General features: G+C 34.8%; 1 protein-coding gene across 10 annotated transcripts in view; it reads right to left on the bottom strand.

Moving 5' to 3' along the window:
* LOC106869961 (serine/threonine-protein kinase ULK3) overlaps window positions 1-26,316 on the bottom strand; it is a 195,009-nt gene that overhangs the window by 88,356 nt on the left and 80,337 nt on the right. For all 10 annotated transcript variants that reach the window (XR_001409483.2, XR_008265613.1, XM_014916122.2 and 7 more), the window contains 3 exons: window positions 15,290-15,330; window positions 2,851-2,989; window positions 1,109-1,176 (listed from right to left, as the gene is read on the bottom strand). Coding sequence is in view for 8 of the 10 variants with exons in the window: in XM_014916122.2 (XP_014771608.1) it covers window positions 1,109-1,176; window positions 2,851-2,989; window positions 15,290-15,330 (248 nt within the window). In the remaining 2 variants the exon portion in view is untranslated. The remainder of the gene's footprint in view (window positions 1-1,108; window positions 1,177-2,850; window positions 2,990-15,289; window positions 15,331-26,316) is intronic.

Here is a 26,316-nt window from a genome sequence, read left to right as displayed (position 1 = left end):
TCCTCTCCAACTCTTTTGCTTTTAGCATGTATTTGAAAAAAATTAGGCAGGGTAGGGGTCCAGGAAATCACATTTTAAAATGGAGAAGTTACAATTCTGAAAATATTTTGTTCAAAATTTCAATTTTCCAATTATACCCCTCTCAACTTTCAGAACACACTCAGCATCAATGTTGTGGAAGTTTTTAAATTTGCCTCTTTTTTTTAATGTTTGTGGATGCATACTAAACAACAATCATCAAACAACACAAAGGAGGAAGGCTTCAATGAGGTCATTCAACATGCCAAAAATAACAGCTAAATCTCCCTCAAGTTCCTCCAATGTCTTATAAAATGCACACAACAGATGATATACTCCAACATATACAAAACTATGAAAATTAGGATTTTAAAAGAATTTCTTTAAGATTTTAATTTTTTTAATTGCTCCTACCTGCTAGCTTCCAGAATAACAACACCTCCGTTTAATTCTTCTTTCTTTGTCAATGTATTGGACAAATTTTAAAAGTTTAAATTCACCCTAATTTTATTAAACATGGCAATTTATCCTCTGTGGCCCTCTAGGTAGAGTAAGGGGCACTCTTCCTATGAGAATTACTGCATCAGTACATTATAAACTTCCACTTAATCAACCAAACTATATATAAAATAATAACACACAATGATAGAACTGGTTGTTTTTTGGTTTTTTGTTGCTATGTATGCCAAATGAGAAATGGTGATGAAGAGGAGGTAGAAGAAGATGAATGGATGATCTAAAATATTAAATTATTATATATAACAACTATATAAAATGTTATATGTAACTAAGCAACTATAAAATATATGTAACTATGGTATGATGCAATATATAACTGTCTTAAATCTGAGATGTTTTGGACAGAAGACAAAAAGATGTTATAGAGTTCATGCCTTATCCAAGATTATTTATAAATAAAATGAAGTGGTTCAATGTGGGAACAGAAACTGAGGAGCAGATTTTATTGCTGAGAACTATATTGTATCACAATCGATATGACATAATATATTGTCAAGATGGGATGTCATATATGATTAGGACGAAATGTAATTAATACTTAACATATGATGCAATCAAACAAGGAACTCACCTCATTGTCAGCTAGTTTAAGTTGCTGTATTGAATTTAAAAGGTCTTTGTCATTGGTGCAAAGGATCACTGAAAAAGAAAAAGTGTTGGTTATGTAATTTGAGAGAGATAGAGAGAGAGAGAGAGAGAGAGAGAGAGAGAGAGAGAGAGAGAGAGAGAGAGAGTAGTAGTAGTAGTAGTAGTAGTAGAATTTATTTAATAATTACTATTACTACCATAAATACGGTTGGATGAGCTAATGAGAATGGTTTTACTTGGTCAGTTGATCTCCTCTATGTTGTGGCCAAATCTGCCCTCAACAGACTCCATACTATTTTTAAAACCTTCTATATCTTTTTTTGCCAACTTGTGTCAGGCACAAAGGCAGACACAGTATGTATCTCCTTATAAGATCAGCGTGGCATTGTTTCATCAATAAGTCTTTCAAATCTAATAATATCTAAAATTGTTGCTCCTTGCTGGAGTAGTGACTGGTGGGATTCTCAGCTGCCCTTAGAGTGAAATCAGCACTGAGATGACTGATTCGGGATTCTCAGTTGTAGTCTTTTGCTTGAAGCTGAAAGACACTAGTATCAATCAAATAAACCACCCTCAGTACTCGACCAGTACTTAATTTAAAATGATGGCCAAATAAATCATCATTACTAATAACACTAGAGTTGTACTTATAAATGGAATCAATAAAACCAGTCTACCAATTACAGCATAGGTATCAAAGCTGACTCACAGCCCATTTAATGAAACAATAAATTACAAAAGCAAAAGTAAGTTAATGAAAGAATTACAAAGGCAAGTTGTTGAATTATTTCAGTATACAATTCATATATCTATAGCAACAGTTGAAAGTCCAGTACAGTGATATACCAAAGTTCAATGATCGCATAAATTTCTATAACCTCAATATTAGTAATACAAAAATAACCAAGCAGAAATAAATAGTTACAAGTCAGCCCTGATTCAACAAAATTATGATCAAGATTATTCTCTAGTAATATATTTGATAGCCCTACAAAAGCTTTTGTAAATTTTAAGAGAATGAACCAAAAAATAAACATGGTGTGTTGACAGCAAAAATTCTGATGAAACGATTCTGAAATTGTTTATGTATGTTTTGCAAGACTGATGTGACATTGTGTGTTAAAACAGTTATTATTATACTTGGGGATGGTCATATTTTGCCAATTAACCACACACATTATATATTCAGTCTTCACTTCAGCTTTAATATTATTATTTTAGTTTCTTTGTCAAAGTTCTTTCATCACACATCTTGTGACCTCTTCAATAACTCTCTATCCCATGTGTCTCCTCTTTTGCTGCTTATTCCAATTCTTAAATCAGTTACTTTAATGTGGTGAATTTACTGTATATTTATTTGATTACTTAATCACAATATCAACAACAAAATCAACATTATTGATTCATCAGATGGATAAATCTTCCGTGCCATCTGTGAAGATCAATTTCAAAACCAACTTTAACAACCATCTCACCTCATCTATTGTTGATAATCAGCTCAAGATAATACTTCATTCATTCATTCATTCATCACACTTGTTCTCATATCTACATCAATGTAACAGTCGCTTTAAATACCCAATCAAAATTATTAATTATCTTCTAAAGAGTTGGGCTTAAACCACTCATCCAAAAGATTATATTTCATATTAATCTTGAAAATTGCAAATTTTTTCAATAAACAAACAAATTACAAAACTGCTTAAAAATATTTTTGCTCTTTACTTAGTTCATCAAGTGGTTTTAGTGACGAGGTCTCAGCAGCGCTGCAACTGGTACTTCGTTGGAGGGTCTTCTGATTAGGTGATGATTTGGGTTTTAAAGTTTGCTTCAACTCCTCTGCACGATTAAAATATGTTTGTACCTATAAACAAAAAGAAAAAAAATTGAAGTATTGATGTAAAGAAAGCAATTATATTTCATCATCATCATCATCATCGTTTAACGTCCGCTTTCCATGCTAGCATGGGTTGGACGATTTGACTGAGGACTGGTGAAACCAGATGGCTACATCAGGCTCCAATCTGATTTGGCAGAGTTTTTACAGCTGGATGCCCTTCCTAATGCCAACCACTCAGAGAGTGTAGTGGGTGCATTGTTTTGATAATTTTTCTTTTCTTTTTCTTTTTTCATTTTTTTTTTTTTGAAGCAATCTACCTGAACGTTGATGAGATTGTCCTTATGAAGTTACACTATCCACTGAATGCATTATGGTGTTACATTGATACATATTTATTAATGAGACAGTGTATTTGTCTTCTTGAGAGAGGTTCTTAATTCACAACAACTCATTTCACTAATATACAAATAGTTGACGTATAGAATTGCAGGACACTGCTGCAGACAGACCTCCTGTTGGTAAAAGATTGCAACAGACTGCCATTCTTATTCAAAGAAGAAGTAATCTAATCATTTGACACAGGGATATCTAAAATAAGCTTCTGTACACCTCATCTGCTAACTATTTACAATGACACTATAGTTGTAAGCTTGTAGTCATTCTCTCAATTACAAAAAGTGGTAAAATCAGCTGCATATCATTTTCTATCATTTTAATAAAAGAAAAAAATGTACCATCCTGTCACATCTCCACCATCTTCTTTCACTCTCTCCCTCTCTTCCTCTCCATCCCTCTCTCTTTTTCACTTCCTCCCTTTCCCCTCTCTCCATCCCCATACCTGTCTTTGTCTACTTCTCTCTCTCTCTCTCTTTCCTCTCTCTCTCTCCCTATCTTTCCTCTCTCTCTCTCTCTCTCTCTCTCTCTCTCCCTCCCTCCAACTAACTAAGGTTGCCATATATCTCCTATTTCTGTCCTGCTATTCATATTCTAATCTCTCATCAGCTGCCACAGAGCCAACTCCCTCAATTCTACTCCTCTTCTCAGTTGAGGGCTCTTGTCTTGCAAGTTACTTGGAGACCTCACTGCAGCTGGAGCCAAATAAAAAACACCCAATATGCTCAGTAAAGTGGTTAGCATTAGGAATGACATCTAGCTATAGAAATAATGCCAAAGCAGACAGTAAAGCTTGATACAGTTTTCTGACAAGCTGGCACCTGTCAAACCACCCAATTCATGCCAGCTTAGAAGGCGAACATTTGATGATGATGAGGATGAGGAGGGGGAGATAATCATGGCGGATCTGTTCAGTTTGGCTCACAGATTTTTTAATTAATTTTTTTTAATTAAACAGTTTGAAACTTCGTATACTGGTGGAATGTCTCATGCAGAACACAGTTTACTTTGAACATTTTTGACAGAATTTGGTATTTTAGAAGTTATTTCATGTTAAAGTTGTTGTATTTGGGTAATTTCAACCAATCAATGACATGTATTCGGTTGAAGAAAGCTACTGCTGTTTGTGAAAGTAATTGAAGAGGAACAACTTCCGGGTCACCTCTACTAAATGTCACCACACTGTTCTATTCATATATCGAGCAAAGATGATGCCACCTTTATCCTTTCTTCTTTTCTTGTCAGCACCGTGCATTCCTTACTCTTTCCCTCCCTTCTACACTATTAACTAGCAACCAGCGAGCGAACTTGTCACTGTCACTACAATTACTGTATTTTCCAGTGTATAAGTTGCTATTTGTTTTGTTTTACCTTCATGTTTTGACAATGTTATTTTTTATCTAATAAAGACTTTTATATTGACGAAATGTGTTTGTTGTTGACTATAGTAAGATAAAATCATGACAATAACAATACATCTCATAGTTGTAAAATAAGGCATTTTGAAACTACATATATATCAACAACAAAAAGCTAGCTGTGGACTCATAGCTCTATAGGTCTTTTAAACACTGGTGCACTTTATGTGTGGATAAAACACTGATGTTGGGCAAACAAATAAATATATGTAAATAATATTTCTTCCTTCTTGGTGTTGATTCTTCAATGTTTAGTGGTTACTCAGACAAGAGAACCAAAAAAAAAAAAGAAAGAAAAAAGCGTGTAATATGCAACACAGGCAATGAACAATAAATAAAATAGAACAGAGTAGTGATATTTAGTAGAAATGACCCAGAAGTTGCTTCTTTTCAATTACTATCACAAAGAGCAGTAGCTTTCTTCAACTGAATACACATCGTTGATTGGTTGAAATTACCCAAATATGACAACTTTAATATGAAATAACTTCTAAAATATCAAATTTTGTTAAAAACGTTTAAAGTGAACTGTGTTCTGCATGAGACTTTCCACCAGTATATGAAATTTCAAACTGTTTAGTTAAAAAACATTAATCAAAAAATCTGTGAGCCAAACTGATCAGATCTGTCATGGCCAAAAGGTCTTTGATTACAGGTCTACTTGATCAGAGCTGGAGTTAAAGAAACAAAAAAACAATAGCACCACTTAGAGGCTGGTAACACAAACAATGACTGGTGGCAGTAAATTCTGTTACAAATTAATTCAAATCCTTGTTCCATTTCCCACCAAAACTCTCTTCTTCTCCTCAATTAAACATACACTTTATCAATAACCCAAATAATGAAATGAAGGAATGAATATGAATAAACATTCTAGATCAGTGATTCTCAACCATTTTCTCCCTATGAACCCTTTTGATTCCTATTTTACTCTACTGGACCCCCATGCTAAAAAAAAAAAATGATCCTTTTATATTTTCTAATTAAATATAATTAAGAAGTGTATTAAAAACTTTTTCTAATGTTTTGTGCATTGTAGAAGTATAAGCAATTTGTTGCCCATAAACTTTAACAGCAAAATCTTCTATGGACCCCCACCCAAAAAGTCATATGGACCTGAGTTGAGAATCACTGTTCCAGATAGATGTATACAGAAAAATTTCAGAAATAGCTCTTGAAATTCATGGCTTTAACATGTGTGTAGTTGCACAATGTAGTAACCCAACAAATGTGTCACCTTGTTAGTAATTCATACATTTCATGTAACTTCATTAAATAAGCAAAAATGTTAGTTCTAAAAACTCTCTAAGAGATGTTGAAGTGGCTACGAATATTCATTGAATAAGTTTTCCGTATAACTGTTCTCCTAAAATAACCTTGATTATCTTGAGCAATAGGAGGTTCATATTGTTGGAGGAAACTGTACAATGTACATTTGAAATTATATTACATTGAGGTGGTTGACACCTCTTGCAAAATCATTTTATTTTGGTATAAAATAAGATTATTTTTAGGCTTGATGGAGACTTAAGGCTTGATGAAGATGAAGGCTTGATGGAGACTTAAGATTTGTCTTGACATGAGTGTGGGACCAAGGTAAAATAAGGCCCTCTATCATCATCATCATCATCATTTAACATCCGCTTTCCATGCTGGCATGGGTTGGACGGTTTGTCTGAGGACTGGCAAGCCAGAAGACTTCACCAGATTCCAATTTGATCTGGTAAGGTTTCTACAGCTGGATGCCCTTCCTAACACCAAAACTTCTTTGTCACTCTGTCTGTCTGCTTGTCTGCTCCCTATGTATTCTCAAACAGCTCCATCAAATAAAATAAAATTTTACAAGGTAATAGTATTACAACCCACGAGTGTCAACATGTAATTTTTTGTTTTCATTTGGATTAAAATAATATAACATTTTCTTGAAAATAATCTTTCTATTGTCAACTATAGTAAAGGACATTTGATATGACAATGACGATGATGTCACATTTTGTATATGAGTGTGTATGTGTCTGTCAGTGTGTGTGTGTGTTTGTGTGTTCTTTATGTACAACATGGTAAAGGACGTTTTATACCACAATGATGACACATTTTGTCTATGAATGTGTATGTCTGTCAGTGTGTGAGTGTTTGCACATTCATTTCGTACAACATAGTAAAGGACATTTTATATCACAACAATGATAATGACACATTTTGTATATGAATGTGCATGTGTCTGTCAGTGTGTGTGTGTGTTTACACATTTGTTACATATGACATAGTAAAGGACATTTTATACTACCTTAACGACACATTTTGTATATGAGTGTATATGTATCTGTGAGTGTGTGTGTGTTTGTGCATTTGTCACATACCATGTAGTAAAGGACATTTTATACTGCCACCACTACCACAGTGGCACATTTTGTATATGAGTGTGTATGTGTCTGTGACTGTGTGTGTGTTTGTGCATTCATTACATAAATCTATGTCTGTGTTAGTATATGTATATCAGTGTGTGTGAGAGCATATGTGTATATTACTGTATGTGCTATTATCAATCACACTGATGTAAACAGGCTATGTGAAAGAGCTATACTGGCTCCAACTAATGAAATGGTTGATAAACTCAGTCATGAACTTCAAAAGTTAACAGGTACATCAAAAATGACTTTTCCATCGATTCACAATCAATCAAGATCAGGCTGTTCAATATCCCGTTGAATTTCTGAACACACTTAAACCTACTGGGATGCCACCGTATAACATTAAAGCTAGATGTTTTCATTATGTTGCTTAGGAATCTTGACCCACCTCACCTGTGTAATGAAACTTGCTTAATTGTTACTTCCATGAAGCCCCTTGTCCTACAGGCAACAGTCATAACAGGTAGTCACAAAAAAGAAAATGTCTTTATTACAAAATTTCCTCTCATACCGACATGTTCCATTTTAATTTAAGAGGCTTCAGTTTCCCGTCAAACTAAGTCTTGGTATTTCAATTAACAAATCTCAGGGACAATCCCTCAAGGTAGTTAGACTTCATCTCTCTACTACATGCTTTTCTCACAGCCAACTCTATATTGGTTGCTCATGATTTGGAAGCAGCAACAATTTATTCATTTGGATACCAATAAAAAATTACACAATGAATATTGTTTACCCTGATGTGCTTCAAGATTGACAGATTTTCATTTCTAAATTCTGTTATCATTACAAATTGGATATTTTGAAATAATTATGAGAAAAAAGATATATCTTCATATTTATTGTTTATTAATCTGATTAAGAACAACAGTAACCTGGGCAATGTTGGGTAATTCAGTTAGTTTCAAATAAAGTAAAATGGATCTTTTAAACATTTACATGTTTAGATATAGGCTAGAAAGAGCCATCAGGATAATTAAGAGAATAATCTTCATATTCACATACCCACTTAATTATATGATTTTTGTAGTAGTTGCTCCATCATTGTACCTTTTAAAGTTAATAATACTTTCATTTGCTGCTCACCCTTAAAACACAAATAGCACTAGAAAAATTTATTCAAGATTCTCAGCTAGAGTCTCCTGCTTGGAAAAGCCTGGAAAACACCAGTATCAGTCAATTAAATTAATTAACCCCAGTACTTGACTAGTACTTTATTATAGTGACACTGCAAGAATACAAGGTAAAGTTGGCCTTGGCAGAATTTGAACTCAGAATGTAATGGGCTGGAATTAAATACTGAAAGGTATAAGTGCCCCAAACTAAGTTTATTGCTTTTTACCTTGTGTTGAGTTTAAATGCAACTATGGTTATGAGTTCATAAAATAAACATCCAGAACATCCAAGAGTCACTTTAATTTACTATACTCCTTAACAAACAAATCATAAATCATGAACAGTCCGCAGGCAGATGTGAGAGTTTTAATTATAATGTTTTCTATTTAACTGTCATTTTTTATTTATGATACATTTTTAAATAAATAAACATCATTAATAAATATCATAAATTGCATAATGGGATCTTTACCCTTTGAATACGACAACTTTAACATGAAATAACTTTGAAAATATAAACTTTTCTCAACAGCACTAAGAGTAAAAGATGTTTTATATGACACATTCTACCAGTGTCCAAATTTGAAAGTGTTTAGTTACAAAAAATTAATTTCTCGATGTGCCATTCAAAGGGAAAAGATCCGCATAATGTGTTCTAACAAGGCACAAGCTGTTGATGAGCGGAATACTTTTCAGTCATGCTGCTGAGTTGTTGTAGTTCTGTAGTTCCAGCTCAACCTTACTGAGCAGGCCCTTAATCAAAGGCATTTCAGCCACAATAATCATGTCTTTTTAGAAGTATGTGGGATGGATGCTTCTTTTCCATTCACAAGACTTTAGGGTGTAACTTGAGAGATTTCACTGCTATTTCTAGTATGTCAAACGACTGCACAGGGACTCTTTCATTGGATTATATACTGTATATAGTATAAATATATACTATATTTTTCAATTTCTATCATCTACAAACTTTACTTGTTCAGTACATTTTCACATGAAAGCATAGGTATTTTTGTAGATTATGGAAATGTTTTTCAACCATATAGTCTTCATAATGCTAACTATACAATACAGTGGTGAGAATTTTCAGTTAGATTAATTGTAGCAAGAGAATTGTTTTCCATTTATTATAATAATGAAGTAACAATAACAAAACAAACAAATAGATACATTAAGTTGAATTCTTCCATTTAGGTAGTAGTAATTATGTTAGTTAAAAATGTGTCCATTTTCTAACTATTCATCCAGATAATTGATTTCATATGTTTTAAAATTGAAAATAATTGATTTGAGCATATTAAATCAAGAAAAATAATAGTTTCAAATTTTGGCACAAGGCCAGCAATTTTTAGGGTGTGGGTAAGTCAATTACACCAATCCCCAGTATTCAATTGGTATTTATTTTATCGACCCCAAAAGGATGAAGAACAAAGTTGACCCCAGCAACATTTGAACTCTGAACGTAAAGTTTGAAGAAATGTCACTAAGCACTTTTTCCAGTGCAGTAATGATCCTACTAGCTCACTACCTTACTCAAGAAAAATAATATATTGTTATCTTATAATTACTAACAGCAAAATGAAGTGAACCAACCAACACAGGACAATCAGAGCTGTGAATATTTAGTGTTGTTTCTGTGGAAGGATATGGTTTTGAAAACCTCACAAACACATTCTAATTTAACTCTTCACAGTAGTTTTTATAATAATTATCCTTAAAACATCTATCAAGCCTAAAGATGCCATAGTTCACAACACTCTGACAACTTGGTCACTAAGCTTTAAAGGATAGAAAAAATTTCATTCTCTACTGTAATTCAAGAATACGTTTAGTTGCACAACATGTCAACATTTTCTATGAAGATACTCTAGAATAAAGTAACAGAGTCAATTAAAAATTAGCACTGAAACGATTCAGAGATATATTCTTTGTGATAGTAATCTTAATAGGTATTAACAATTACTTTAAGGCAGTGGTTCTCAAACTTTTGGGGGTTGCCCCTTCTTGGCACTCAGGTCACATTCTTAGCACCCCCACCCCAACTAACCATCACAAACATAAACTTCTTTCCAAAACAAATTCAAAGCAACTGTATTTCACAAATAAAACTTAACCTAATGAATCCTTATTTTGTTGTTTTTACATGAATTGTTAGCCCATTATCACCCCACTTTCTACATGAATCGCTGCCCCATTATTGCCCCACTTTTTTCAACACCCCCTTGGAACTTTCCATCACCTCCATGAGGGCAATACCACTCACTTTGGGAACCACTGCTTTAAGGTGATAATGTATTCCATTACCTTTTCTAGCATTATTATAATGAACTCAATTCTCACTGAAAGCTACTTGTAACAACAAGACTTTCTACTTCTTATCCCAGCACAATCACATATATCTTTATACACATATATCTACCCTCACTCTCTTAACCTCCCTGCTCTCTTTTTATATATTTTCCTGAACAATGGTTCCAATGGTTTTTATCAAAACATCACATCACATTCACTATATGCTCCTAATATCATTGCAGATTCTTCACACATGATGACTGCAATTTGCAAAAGCCTTGTATACAATCTCATATTCTTCACACAACAGAAAAGAAGATGAATTTTTTCTTCAGAATAAAAAAAACCCCTCTAGTCTTGAACAGTTCTTAAATTTACATAAAGTGTACAGATAGCATACCTGAAACACATGCATGCACGTATGCGTGCACACACACATGCATGCATGTGCACACGCACACACACACACACAAAAATAACTGTTTTCACTCATCAATAACGTAATAACAGGTCCTCTATTGATCTGTGACCTATCATTCTAACTGCTACATTAGTATTTGCTCCTCAAAAACCGACACTATATTTGCTTCATGAGAATACTGCAAATGTATCCAATATTTTCCCAATCAGCCCACTTTTGTGTCTCAACACTCAAGAACCCAAACTAAACAGAAAGTTTGATACTTCTTCCATAAAATCACTGCTCTCTTTAGAACTCCTTTCTTTTCCATGTATTTCCTACAAACAGTAACTAAAGTTCAAATCGAATATTAACCACACAAACTTGTGGTCCTATCCCATCACTTCCCACATTTATCCTTCATTTTAACCTTTTCACCACTCAAAAGCTTACAGTCAAAACAACAATATCATACACATACACACTCTCAGATGAAGAGCAAGAAAAGCATGAAATGTTAGTTTCGTAGCAAATTTTTTTAAGAACTTTCCTATGGAATAATTGTTGCTGACATAGGCCATTTTTAGTTACCTCAGATTTGGGATCTTTCTTCTATAATTACATTAACTTCACCCAATTATTCATTAGCCCAAATCAAAGTGGAACTAAAGATGTCATAACCATAACCTCTTCTATTTAAGGCTAAGTAATAAAATATGTTGGGGATAACTTCTCAAATTTCTCATTTCATCCATTCACCAATTCCTTTACAATTAAAATTACTATTTAAGAAAAGTAATTCTATTAATTTTTTAAAAAATACTCATTTTGTTTTTATTTTATTTCAGCTTTTTTCTTCTTTGCCAAGTAATATATATTTAATTTCCTATTAGTATTATTCAGCAGAGAGTATTTAAAAATAAATAAATAAACAACTTCTGAGAATAAGGAGCTGAGCTGTTCATTCCTATTTTGCCATCATATGTTAGTAGTTTGTCTTGGCTCATAACAATATTAAAGGTCATTGAACTGAAAAATTAAAGTAATGTGAGTTGATAGCAGCAACAAACTCTGTCTGACTGGGCAGGGGTGGGTGAGTTGCTTACGATTAAATACAGTAAGGTAGACTTGCAAAAGATAATTAATGATGATAGTTTTTTTTTTTACTGCCATGATTTTCTAAATTTTAATTATTTTTCTCATACAAGAAAAAAATCTGGAGCAAATAAAAATAGTAAAAAGAGGTTGATAAATCCTCTCAATTCTTTTCATTCTGCTCATCATTATTATCATTATCACAAAGCTTAAACATTAAGCAAATAAGTTTTATATTAAGGCAGTGAGGAGTTAATTCAAACGTGTTAAAATAAGGAACTATAACTAAAAGACACAAAGAAAAATGTTGTCTGTGAAGTACTTATGAAAATAGATGGGATTGAGAAGTGTGAAAGCCATTTTAAAAGGATTACTAGAGGTTGGGCACAAGGTATTGAACAATGCCAGCAGCAGCCAGCCACTGAAGACCCAAGTCCAGTAGCACAAGCTACACTGGTTTGCACATATGCAGGATGAGCACTGGCAGATTACCATACCAACTTCTGTAGCAGCTGTGACCCACACACTGAAGAATTCAGTGCAGTGTACCAAAGAAGACATGGGTACAACAAATTGAGGATGGCCTGAAGTCACAGCACCTTGATCTCTAGCATGCTAAGGCCAATACCAGGGATCAGAAAGCATGCAATAACATCATCACAAGAACAGTGTATTGGTTGAGAGGACAGCCTCCTGCTCCAGTTGCCAACTAGGGATTTAAGAAGATTGAAGGGTGGCAGTTAAGAAGAAGAAGTGTTGATTGAATAGTACAGCTGGTATTAAGAAACATAATACAGAGAGGAAGAAAGTGTGAAGATAAAGAATATGATGGTGCTAATGAGCAAATGTAAAGCTGAGTATGAAGTTTTGGATAGAGTAGGGTGTAAAGAGAAGTGTGAATTGAAAACTGAGCAGGATATAATATGGAGGATGGAACAATATATGAAGAGAACTTCAAAAAATGAAAAAATAAAATGGAAAAGGTGTAAAGAGGAGGATGGAACAGATTATGAAGAGAAATGGAAAATGGTAACTATGGAATAAAAGAGTAGAGTATGAAAATATAGTGATGAAGCAATAATATTTAAACTATATCATACATAACAAGCAGTAATTTAAGGCAACCAAAACAAGTTCACCGATAGGATTTGAACCTGTATCTTACATGTCCTGAATGGTGCCTGCCATTATGTCTCCTCAAGCTAGATATCATTATTTGATTCTGCTAAGGCAGTAAGCTGCAGAAATGTCAGCCTGCTGGGCAAAATGCTTAGCAGCATTTTGTCTGTCTTTTATGTTCTGAGTTCAAATGTCATAAAGGTCAACATTGTCTTTCATCCTTTCAGAGTCAATAAAATAAGTACCAGCTGAGGACTGGGGTTGATGTAATCAATTTAGTCACTCCCCTGAAATTGCTGGCCTTGTACCAAAATTTAAAACCATTATTTGACTCTGCTATAAGATGGTGATCTGGCAGAATTGTTAGCATGCCAGACAATCTTTATGTCCTGAGCTCAAACTCTACTGAGGTCAACTTCACCTTTCATCCTTTCAGTGTTGATAAAATAAGTACCAGTTGAGCACTGGAGCTGATGTAATCAACTATCCCCCTCTGCCAAATTTCAGGCTTTGTGTACAAAGGACTATTTGATTCTATTATTTACACTGTGCTATTTTTATCTCCATAAACTAATTCTTTAGTCACTTATAACTAGTTAAAGAGGCTTCTCTACTAATGTCCAATGTGGCAAGGTGTCCTGTCACTATTTAATGTTTGCGAAATAAACCCATGAATGAAATTCTGAATTAACTGTTTAGATTCTAATGTAAATGATTTGAGACATCATAAGCAGCAATTTGAAACAGAAGAGAGAAACATTGCAGAAACAAATTATATTATACAACTTAAGGAGTGGAATGATAGAATATACTGCAATGTAATTAGTTACATTAGCTTATATTATTTTTAATTATGCAAATTATGCAGACCAATAATTATTTGTAACTCTTTTTCTATATATATAAAAATATGCTAATTGATGAAGTAGACAAAATAATACTGATGGATTGTTAATATATCACTAACGAGTATCAACTACCCACTAAGTAAAGTTGTTTCTTTTTTCTTTTATAATTTACTTTTCTTTTACAAAAGAGACCAGTGAATATTTCACAGAATTAATGGTAAACCTATTGGGTTATTTCTGAAAACTTTATCCAAAAGCCTGAAAGCATAGCCTGTGTTGTGTCTGTATGGAAAGTTAGTCATTCATCTGCTAATCATTGAAAAGTGAAAGAAATTGGAATACGATGATTACTTAATGCACTTTATATATTTTATGAACAATTTTATAGACTTAATACACAGCACTTATAAAATAAATAAAATAAATATTCACTCTCATTTTTCCATTTCCCCCATAAACAAAAATAAAATATCCCGTACATAGGCTGCAACCTTTAGTTAAATTGCATATATCTGCCATGTAAATAAGCATGAATATTTCACAGAATTGCATTTATGTGCATGTGTTAAGTGATAGGTGATATAAAATCTGAGTTTAATTTTAAAAAATACACTTTTCACTATCCACACACCACCAGCACCACCAGCACCTCCACCACCATCATTATCTCCCTCTCCCCCTCTCTCTCTACTTTTCTTTAACCTCACCATCAGAACATCACCTCTATGCTAAAATTATATTTCTAACTCTTTCTCTATGTCACTGCCTTCAACTAACTCTTTTAACCACATAATAAATATTACGTCCCCCCACCACACACCATGGACACTCTTTTTCTCTCCCTCTTTACCTTATCCTCTTTTTTCTCTCCTTATTCTTTCTCCCCTCTTTCCCTTCAACTAATCACTTGAAAGTGTTACATTTACATTCCCTCTACCTCACGTCAATGGACACTTCTCTCTCACTTTTTCTCTTTCCCTTTTTTTCTTTCTCCCTCTTTTTCTCTAATCATGTGAAAGCTTTACGAACAGGCTAAGTAACAGAATGACAAGCAGAATTAATACAAAATATTTAAATCCTCTGAAGCATATCCAACCTAAGACAAAATTAGAAGTTTTTAATAAACAAGGTTATTAATAGAAGAAAATTACTACACAAAATTGTTGAATGAGAGTTGTGCGAACTTGCAATAACATATCTATGATATGATATATACTAAAATATATATTAACCTTTTCTTGTAGGGCTTTCTTCTTCATAAAGTCTCTTTCATCTGATAAATAAAACAAAACAAACAGATAATCACTGGTAAAAGAAAAAAAGAAATTTAAAATATTTAGGTTTTGCTTCAAGTAACTGACAAAAAAATGGGTAGTTTAATAGAGATAGCTTAATGGTTAGGAATTGATGTAATGACTAAGTAAACAGATAAGTGAAGTAAATAGCAATTAATAAGAATGAATGAAGGTTAACTACATGGTATGAATAAGACAACTTGTTAAATAGATATGAGTGGGTGAATGGATTTTAGTATTTTTTACAATGACTCAGTGAACACTTCATTGTCTATATCCATGATCACATGGATATAGACATACCAAATTTATAGAAATAAATTTTCCGCTAACGCAGAATCCTGCTTCATAGAGGACAACTGGAAGTTCCTATGAGACAACTTGCTGTGGGCCGACCAAAATCTGTGACTAGCACAAAGCCCAGGTTTATCTGCTAAACCAGAGAGGAGGAACCCATGGCCATCTGAAGGGCAAAGTGCAACCTTCATTGTCATTTAATGTCCACTTTCAATGCTGGCGTGGGTTGGACGGTTTGACTGAGGACTAGCAAGCCAGAAGGCTGCACCAAGCTCCGATCTGATCTGGCAAAGTTTCTACAGCTGGATACCCTTCCTAATGCCAACAACTCCAAGAGTGTAGTGGGTACTTTTTACGTGCCACCAGCATGAGGGCCAGTCAGGCGGTACTGGCAATGACCATGCTTGAATGGTGCTTTTTACATGCCACCGGCACAGGAGCTAGTCAGCTGGCACTGGCATCGACCATGCTTGAATGGTGCTTTTTATGTGCCACCGGTATGGGACCAGTCAGGAAGATATATATTTGAGAGAAAATCATTATATTGGAATATATTTTTGTTGATGTAAATATATTTTTGTTGATGTAAATATATTTTTGTTGATGCAAATGGTGAATTTTAGAAATGTTTATATTTCTTAATCTCCACTTGTGATTTCATGTTTAAAGTAATTACAATTGTGTATAAAACAATTGAAAATAGCTTCAAACAATTTTCTAGAAATTTAATAAAAATGGTTACTGTGGGAGGGTGCTTAATCAAAAACTTCATCCATTTTTTAAATATTTTGTTAGAGATTGTTTTAACTTATATATATTTACAATAACAGGGTTAGCAGTATAAAATTAGTTCTGAAATATGGTATTGTCAGATAGCAGTTAACTTCAATGTGCCCTTTCAACATAAAAAATGTCCCCTACTTCTATACTAAACTGTATCTGCATAAAAATACATAACTAAAGCATTCTTCTCAAGTAACCTCCAATTTTTCAATGCCATTGTACATTAAGAACAATGTTTTTTTTCTATTCAAACAAATAGAATACTAAAAGAAAGTCTACATACAGTGGGTGGGGTTCAGCCAAACTCTGATGATAATTTAAGGAAATTTAACAATTTAGTTTTCAACTTGAAAAGCTGGCTATCTTATTCTGATCTGGGATTCTCCAGCTAATATGCTTTAAGAAGAAAAGAGAAGAGCTTTATCAGTCCAATGTCAGATGCCATATTTTCATGTTACTATAAGAGTTTAGATGGAATGTAGAGGACTAAATTCTGATCACAGAGATGTTATCAAAACATAATTGACAGATTTAAAGGCAAAGAAAGAAACAAACATAGGCTCTGATATGAACAAAATTGGTATTTCTACTATTAACAGAGTTAGCCCAGCTATTAGCCATCTTAATTCCAATGTTGGCACAAATTTACTGAAGTTTTTCTGTATCAAGTTAGGTTGTTTGACATAACCCAACTGAGAAATACAATATTTAACACAAGTAACATTATCCAATATAAACATACAATATGTATTCTACTAAATGTTAGCTTCTTGATATATATATATATATATATATATATATATATATATATATATATAAATATATACATCAGCTTATCATAGCATTACTCAAATGTATACAAGCTGTATTTATACAAGTCAATATTCCTAACCATTCACAAACTACACCCAATAAAACTATCAACAATTTATTCGAAGTTCTAAAGCTTCTACAAAATATTTTTATAAAACGTCTAAAAGGGGATGTTTTATGGTTTTTAGATGAAATATCAGTGCAAACATAAACAATACATTTGTAAATGAGAAATAAATGTGATTCTGAGGGGCTCACATTTGGATGTCTTTTCTGTTTGCATCAACACTTAAAACCATAAAATACATATTCTTCATTCTTTTGCAGTTTAGTCTTCAAAAGCTAAATAAGTTTAAAACTAATTAATTTGAATAAATGTGAGAGATTTTAGATTAACTTCACTATGACTAAGACTGATTGTATGATCTACTTTATCATTCTGATATAAAGGTAATAAATCTAAAGATGCTTAGAATCTGAGTATTTTTAAAGCTTTAAACATGTTAAATTCATTTTTAAAGTTTTCAAAGAACTCTTCCAAAATTTTCTAAAAGACATTTGAATATGATGGTTTCCATTATAGTTAATATATATATATATATATATATATATATATATATATATATATATATATACATATATGGTATGCTGTATAGAATATCTACCTACACCTATCCTACATATTGAGCAGGGTAATTTTCCTAAAAGTACTAGAGTTCTGTCCATTTTCTTGCTTATTAGAACTTTGGTCTTTGTTAAGCTAACTTTAGGGCCCTTTTATTCCAGGTTTTGCTTCCACACCTGGAATTTCTTTTTTAACTATACTACCGATTCCACTAAAAGAACAAGGCCATCAGTCGTCCCCAAGGGCAACCAGTCTTAAATTTCTCAGTTATGATCTGGTGTACTATGAACAAGGAATCAGAGCCCTAGTGAACTCCTATCTGCACAGTAAATCCATTGTTCTTTCCATTGTTAACTCTCAACTTACTGACAGTATCCCTTTATGTGGCATGTATGGCTCTCACAAGCCATTTATTTACCCCTAGCTTCTTCAGTGATCATCAGATCACAGGGTGAGGGACCATGCCAAAAGATTTCTTCAGGTCAATGGAAGCCAACTACAATGGCTTACTTTAAGCTAAATACTTTTACCATAGTTGTCTTACTAGAAAGAGAGTATCAGTAGTATTCCTCTTTAGCACAAAACCAAATTGCATCTCATTTTGACTTATTCTGTTCATAATTAATTGGGCTGGAATTCTTTCTGTACCTTTCATGACTTGGTCCAGCAATTTGATACTTTTGTAATTACTTCTGTCTATGGCATCTCCTTCACCCTTGTAATAGTTGACTATAATGCTGCTGCATCAGTCATTGAATACAAAACCTTCTTGTACCACATGTTTAGCTATGTGAGTGAGAAGGCTTTACTCTACCTCACCAGATATTTTAAACACTTCAGCAGTGATTCCTGATTAATCAGGGACTTTTCAGGTCTTCATATCCTAAATTATCTATCATACAACTGTCTATTAGGATAGCTGGTCACTCTGTTGGGTTCACATTGGGAAGTTTAGTAATCCTTCACACTATCATTTCTATGCCTCTTTATTTTCAGAATCACTTAGTGCAAGTGTACTGTTGCAGAAGGTTTGCTTGTTGCATTGTGTTAAGCTGGTCAATGATGATTTTTTTGTTGGCTGTATGCATAATAACTGAAGCAAACCCACAAGCATTTAACTTGACATTTATTGCTGGACATACTGATGTTGGTGTTGGCTATTTACAATGAACAGTATTAATTTTTGCCAAATGGGAGGAGAGGAAAACTGTTCTGAAGATACAGAAAGCTATCTCTGTGATATCATGTGATCTATCCAAAAAAAAACTCTGGAAATCATCCACGCAAATCTCTGAAATGATCTGTGACATCAGCAGCCTGTGGGCCAACCACACCCTGAGTTATATGCAAAACGGTTTTTATAGGAGGACAAGGGTTAAATTCTAGGTCAACTGAGTAAATCATTTATGCCATGGCTTCATGCTAATTGGTCAATTTATAGATCAATCACATGAAACTGTGGTGGTTCACTTGTGGTGCCTGACCAAGTATCTAGCAGTTAGGGCTTGAATCCCTACTACATGTAGTCCCCTCCCAGTTCTTTACAATGAAAGTGAAAAGAACGAAATACTAAACAGAGAATTTATGTAAAAATACAATAAAAAGGCAAAATGAATAAGAAAAACATGCATTGAATACAGAATAAATTCTGAAAGATTGCTTATGTAACAATGATAAATTCATAAGATATGTAAAGTTCTGCAGTTCTTTTTTTTTTTTAGAACTATAAAAAGGAAAACATTAAAATGGCTTTTGGTTAAAAAAACATAAATGCAAGCTGGCCAGTGGATTCTTCATCAACTTTTGGTTATCCTGTCAGTGTGGGCAGGTGTGGGAGAAGAGGAAGAGTGTGGTAAGGGAATGGACTTGATGAAAGCCTGCTTAAGTCAATCAACACTGACAGTCTCCCCTGAATGTCCAAGACCATACATTTTGATTTAGCTTTCAGTACATGGTACAGACCAGAATAAACTGCATGCAAAGGATGCTTAACTGCATTGTTGTGAGTCCAGGTATTTATGTCAGGTAGGATAAAAGTTTTAATCAACTGAGGTCTTGTGATTAAGAGAAATAACTCCACCATGTAATTCCACAGTTGATGAATATAGTTGGTAGGATCAAGTTGATGACTAGTTGTTGCTACTTCTATTTAACCAGGTAGTGTAAGTGCCAAACCATACAGTAATTCTGCTGGGGAATAACCTAGACCTTCCTTAATAGAAGTATGTAAAACAAGTAACATAATTGGCAGGGCTTCTAACTATCTATCATAAAGCTGCTTTAAGCTGGTGATGGAAACACTCTATCATCACATTAGACATAGGATGGTAAGCTGTAGTACTAATCTCATGTGTATCTAACAGATAAATCAGCAAAAAGATTGAATCTGAATTGACATCCCCTGTCAGTTGTATTGTTATAGATGTGCCAAAACGCAAAATCCATTTGGCCAATAGGACCTTTGTAACTGAAAGACATGAAATGTTTTCCATCAGTATGACTTCAGGCCATCTAGAAAAACAGTCTAGACACTTCAAAAGATACATTTTATCCTGAACTGGTGGTAGAGGACCCACAATATCTATGTGGATATGTTTGAAACAAGCACCAGAAGTAGTTGATGTGGCAATGAACCTTAGCTTTTTGGCAAGATATTCAAATGTTCTTCTGTAAATTTAGCCATACAAAATGGACTTAAATTAATTTCAATGTTGTTGAAATATCAGAATAAGATAAATTAGGAGGAGCTAAAAAGATGGTTCATCTATGATTCTCCAGGACCTAAGGCTTAAATAATCCAGTAGAAACATCACACCATATACCTCAAACAATAGAATGCAGTAGTAACAGACAAAAATCTAGAGAAGATGATTCTGATTTACGAAGTTGTAATAACTCTTCATTGTCTCTTTGATCTGTAACAATTTTCTCAGAATCAATAGTATCAGCAAAATACAAAGCATTGATATAAACATGGGATAATGTATCTGCTGCAGAATTTTCAGCACCCTTGATATGATGAATATCTTGAAATATAATCAAGGTGTCTGATGTCTTTTAGGGAATACTTACCCATTTCAGATTGTAATACCTAAGTTAATGGTTTACGATCAGTATAAATGGTGAAGGATCATCAGGTCAAGAAATAGTAGAAATGTTTTACTGACAAATCCAGAACCATTATCCATACACATCAATATCTCTCAATTCTCTCTGAACACAGCATACCTTTGTAGAACATTGGCAAATCTCTTACTTTCTACTTCTCTCTTCGCTATGTAAACCTGGCAACTAACTCCTCTTCTAGCAACCCCATGCAAATTTCTGCTACCTCCAATTTTCAAGTTTTTCCAAGCTTTTCTTTTCAGTTTTCTGGCTGTCAACCACCCTGCTCCATCACTATGTCACCTTCAGTTTGACCTGAGTTTTGTGCTAGCTATGGATTCAGTTGGCACACAGCAGGCTGTCTTATAAGAACTTCCAGTTGTTTTAAAACTGTTAGTCTGTCACACACACACACACCAATTTTTATCAATTTCACATATGCATATATATATATGTTTATTCACTATAACTATTTTGTCATTTCCTCTTCTTCCTGTCTCCATAATGTTTTTAGTCTGTCACTGTGTGTGTGTATGTATGTATGTAGCATTCATTTACTCATTGCCTTCCACCAAACATCTTGTATTTCTGGCGCTTACTCTCTCTTTATCTTTCTTCTACTCTTTCTCCCACTCTCTGTATATAATGTAAAGCATATCTGGAGTAAGCAAGCAACAAACCCAAAAAGTGTGAGAATGTGTGTGTGTGTGTGTGTGAAAGAGAGAGAGAGAGAGAGAGAGAATGAGAGTGTGTATGTGTATGTATGTATGGTGTGTATATGTCGTAATCTCAGTACAGTCATCTTTGTGCATGAATTTTGATGAAGTGTGATGACATATGTGTTAATATGTCCCTGCTTCTGAGTGGATGTGAATGTATGCATGCAGTACAAGAAGCTAAATTGCAGACTCCACAAATGAACATTAAAATCTATTAACCAAACATAGATGAGTAGTGTGTGTGAAAATATGCCTATGACAGAGAGAGAGAGAGAGAGAGGGAGGTGGGCAGAGGGAGGATATATTTGAGCATGTGCATATGTATATGAGTGCTTGAATGTGTGTTTGCTTAAAGTTAATCTGTTTACATTGATACACATTATAACAGCTTTACCAAAAGACCCATTTTTATCTAAGCAACCCAGAACAGGCTGCTGCATGGCATTAACTTCATCAAGACATCATTTTTTTACTTGCTGAAAGCCATTCAGTAAATAAAATTCAGTAAGTGATGCTTTTGTACATACAGTTTTTCAACTTTGTGGCTCATATAGTTACAAAATCCATCAGAAAATGCCTCTCATCTGGTTTCAACCTGCTTCTCTTGCCTTCTACACTACTAACAAATCCCACTGTCACTTATACAACAATTAAACTGTCACTGCTTTGAAGATTGTTTTGTTTTGATTTATTTATTTAGTCATTCCTTATTATTATTATTATTATTATTATTATTATTATTATTATTATTATTATTATTATTATCATCATCATCATCATCATCATCATGGCCACCATACTGTGATGTCACAGAAATTTGGTGCTCCGTAAGTTGAAAATGTGTTTGTGATCTTTTTGGCCTTCTAAGGCCCTGTCATTACATTTTCATTTCTGACATTGTCTGGATTGCACAGATAGTATTTTTGTGTAGAAACACCCCCTCTTTTGCAGTGGGTGTGCTTCAATAATCTTTGAATTTTAACTGCTTTTGGCAAAAAGCAAATATTTTGCAATTTCCAGCAATCATTTAAAGATGGATGTTAAAGAAGCCATCATAATGTTTAACAAAGGAATGGGCTCCTTGTCAGAAAAAATTGACAAGGAAAGAATTGAGACTATGAATAACAAATGGCTTAAACTTAATGACATCACCAAGGTGAAAAATGTTTTGTCTCTAAGCAACATCAAAACTTTTGGTGTTGACAACAGCAACAGCAGCAGCAGTGACAGCAATAACAATAACAATAACAACAGCAATTACAATATGAAAGAAATGAAACATAAAAACGTAAATATCGCCGCTGCATCTTTTGTGTCTGTGGTAGGAAATACGGGAAGTTTCCATATAAATGAAGAAGAATTAAAATTGGAAAGAAAAATTGTAAAAAGAGATGGGAGAAGGGTAGCTCTAAACCCTCCATCTGACGTGATAGAAAATATTGCAAGATGCACAGTAACATATCGTTGCATCGGAGTCACGTCTCAGCAGGTGGAAAATGCTCCTGTGAGCAAAGTACAAAAATGTTTTGGGTGCATGCAGGAACAAAAGATCCACATCACCCAAGGAAAGAAGTTTGGAACTATTGAGGTGAGATTTGGGGCAGAAGAAGCTAGATTTAATTTCGCAACCAATTTAAGGAATGACAACTTTTTCTTAATTCCCAGCTATTGCAGCCAATGCCTTGCCAAATTAAGGTGCTGAATGTGCTGCCAGAAATATCCATTACCTGGTTAGTGGGGGATATCTTGGTAGGTTTAGAAGAAGATGAAGTCACAATATTGGAGGTCAAGAAGCTACCGAAGCAAAACTGGTTAGGTATAGGTGTGGAACTGACCTTGCAATGTAAACAGGACCATATCGACTAGCTGGATGGTACTCACCTGTCAGTGTTCGTGGATGGTAGAAGGCCAAGAGTCCACATATGTGGATCTGTAAATCACTTAAAGGCTTTCTGATCTGAATCAAGGTAAGATAAAGTCCCACTGTTGCCAACCTTACAAATACCACAAGTGCAAAATCATAAACAAGTGCTCAAGACTCCTACACCTGCTCCTACACCCATGTTCACACTCACTCCCAAACCAAGACAAAGAAGGAGTCTACCCTTGGTTGTCACAGAAAAGCAAGTTTCTCCTGAATGCTCTTCCTCCCAAACCAACATCAACTGCAATGACATGGAGAAAGAAGAGCTGAACGATCAATGGATCACAGTGACAAAAGGGGGTCAGCGAAAGAGGAGGGGAGTACAGAGCCCAACTCTAAGAAATCAACAAAAACTTATTCTGAAACCACAGCTGCAACACAATTAAAAAATCACAAGAACAAGGTTAGCAACTTCAAAAACAACATCGTCAACAACAGTATGAAATCACAGAAACACAGAAACAAACCAATTACAGATCTTCGAAAATATTCATCAGACTGTAGACGAAAAGTATCCATCAATTTCACTGTTGTGAACAAGTGTAACAGTGAATTGATGGATTTTGTAAGTCAAAACAAAAACAAAATAGAGACAAAGGGAAAGGAATTTGAAGATTTCTTCCTTGAAACCCCCAAGGACAAACATCTAATTTATAAAACTATAATAGAAAAATTCTCAAGTAGTGTGGGGATTAAAAAAAAAATCTGTTGATAAAAGGCTGTTGGAAGGGCCTTTTAAAATATTTTCACCAGTTGAGAGGCCTGGAACTTCTCGAAAATCAAGGTGAATAACCTCCTCATTTTCTTTCTCCAACTAGCATGGCTGTGCTAAGAATGGGGTGTGTGAATGTGTGTGGCCTGGGATCAGCTTGGAAGCAGGGCCACTTGTTTAATGATCTCAGGTCACTTGATTTTCACATTAGTGAAAAAAGGATCTCCAGAAAACACACTCCAGCATCCATTTTCTAGGACTACGAGGTATTCTCATCTTGTGGTCTATCAGGAGCAGGTGGCAGTGTAGCAATGTTACTCTAGAAATCCTTAGTTCTCCAAGTATGGGCCACCTTCCTGGACCTGGGTGGTAGGGTTGTGGTCCTAGATGTGAATAGCAGCAAAGGTGGCGCCTATAGATTGGTGGTGATTTATGCCCCAACAGGGGCTGGAAGGCCAGCTTTCTTCAGGCATCTAGAAACATTCTTGGGAATGTCTTGCACTTTAGTACTAGTGGGGGACAGGAATAGTATTCTGGACACGTGGAAGGACTGTGTGGGTTTAGTACATAGTAGAAGGGGGTGTAAAAGCCTCATAAACCTACTCAGGACTTTCCAACTTTCTGACAGGTACTGACTGGATTTCCCTAATGTGCCAGTGTGGACATGGAGCAACCACAGTGGGTCATCCAGATCGTATTTAGATAGAGTATCTGTTAGGTCAGAGGATAAGGTAGCATAGGTTGTCCACAATTTCAATTGGTCAGCTACACAGATCACAAATTTGTGATATGTTCAGTCGATTTAGATAGGACCCGTAGACAGGGACCTGATTACTGTAAGTTGAATGTGTCCGTACCGGCTCGCAAAGACTACAGGGACCAGATTAGAGAACTAGTTAAGAGGCAGTTGACAGGAGCTATCGTCAACAACCGGTGGTGGATCGCTCTGAAGAGAGCAATTAGAGTAGAATAGATAGCATTTAGCAATGGTTTGGCAATAAAAAGAAATAGATCAGAAGGAGAACTAGTTAGCAAACTAGAAGAAGTTATTAGTAAAGGCATCACAACTGATGTGTTAGTGGTGAGAATGGCTGTTTCACCATTTCTTTGAGTGAAACATGAAGGGTGCGCTGTCAGAGCTAAGGCCCATGTGCTAAAACACGAAGGAACTAAAGCTGTCTGATGGACCTGAATGGTAGAGACGCGACATGGAAACAAAACTACAATCAAGTTTTTGGAGGATCAGGACGGACATGTGCTACTCGGTTCTCAGCAGATGTGTGCTACTTTCCAGTAGCACTTTGTGCAGCTGGTTGGGGAGGGTGATGGGTCGATGACAGTAGCAGACTTTACTTCGTACCTAGATGTCCTACATGGTTCTTGGTGATGGACACAAGACTCTGCAAAAAGCCGATTATAGCCACCAAATATGGGAGACAATGAGCAATTGCACAAGTTGCAAATCACCTGGTCTGGATGGTCTGGCCTACGAATTCTATGTTTTCATGCCAGATTTGTTTGGTTGCCTCTTGGCAGATGTCTACAGTAACTGGCAGCGGAATGGGAGAATTACTAGTGCTGTTAACTGGAGTGTGGTAACACTACTGAGAAAGGATGCCAACAATGGGGATGTTTTAGGGAATTTTCGGCCCATAACTCTGCTAAACACAGAGTTTAAGATTTTGGTCAAGGTTGGTGCTTGTCATTGGTAGTCTAGTTGGGGAGGCACAAACGTGTGCAATCCCAAGCTGGTCTATCCATGACAACCTCACCTTATGTGATACATTGTAGAGAGGGCTGGGACTAAAGCTGGCTTTGGTGGAGCCCTGATCAATATAGATTAATCAAAAGCTTCCAATAAGGTAGATCATCACTACTTGCAAGCTGTCCTTAAAGTGTCTGGTTTCGGACCCATTTTCAGAGGCTTGATTGCTGCAGTGCACAGCGGCACCTACTCAGTGATTAAAGCAAATGGCCACCTATTAG

This window comes from Octopus bimaculoides, chromosome 15 (genome assembly GCF_001194135.2).
Source record: "Octopus bimaculoides isolate UCB-OBI-ISO-001 chromosome 15, ASM119413v2, whole genome shotgun sequence".
NCBI lineage: Eukaryota > Metazoa > Mollusca > Cephalopoda > Octopoda > Octopodidae > Octopus > Octopus bimaculoides.
This window is presented reverse-complemented; position numbering and strand designations above follow the sequence as displayed.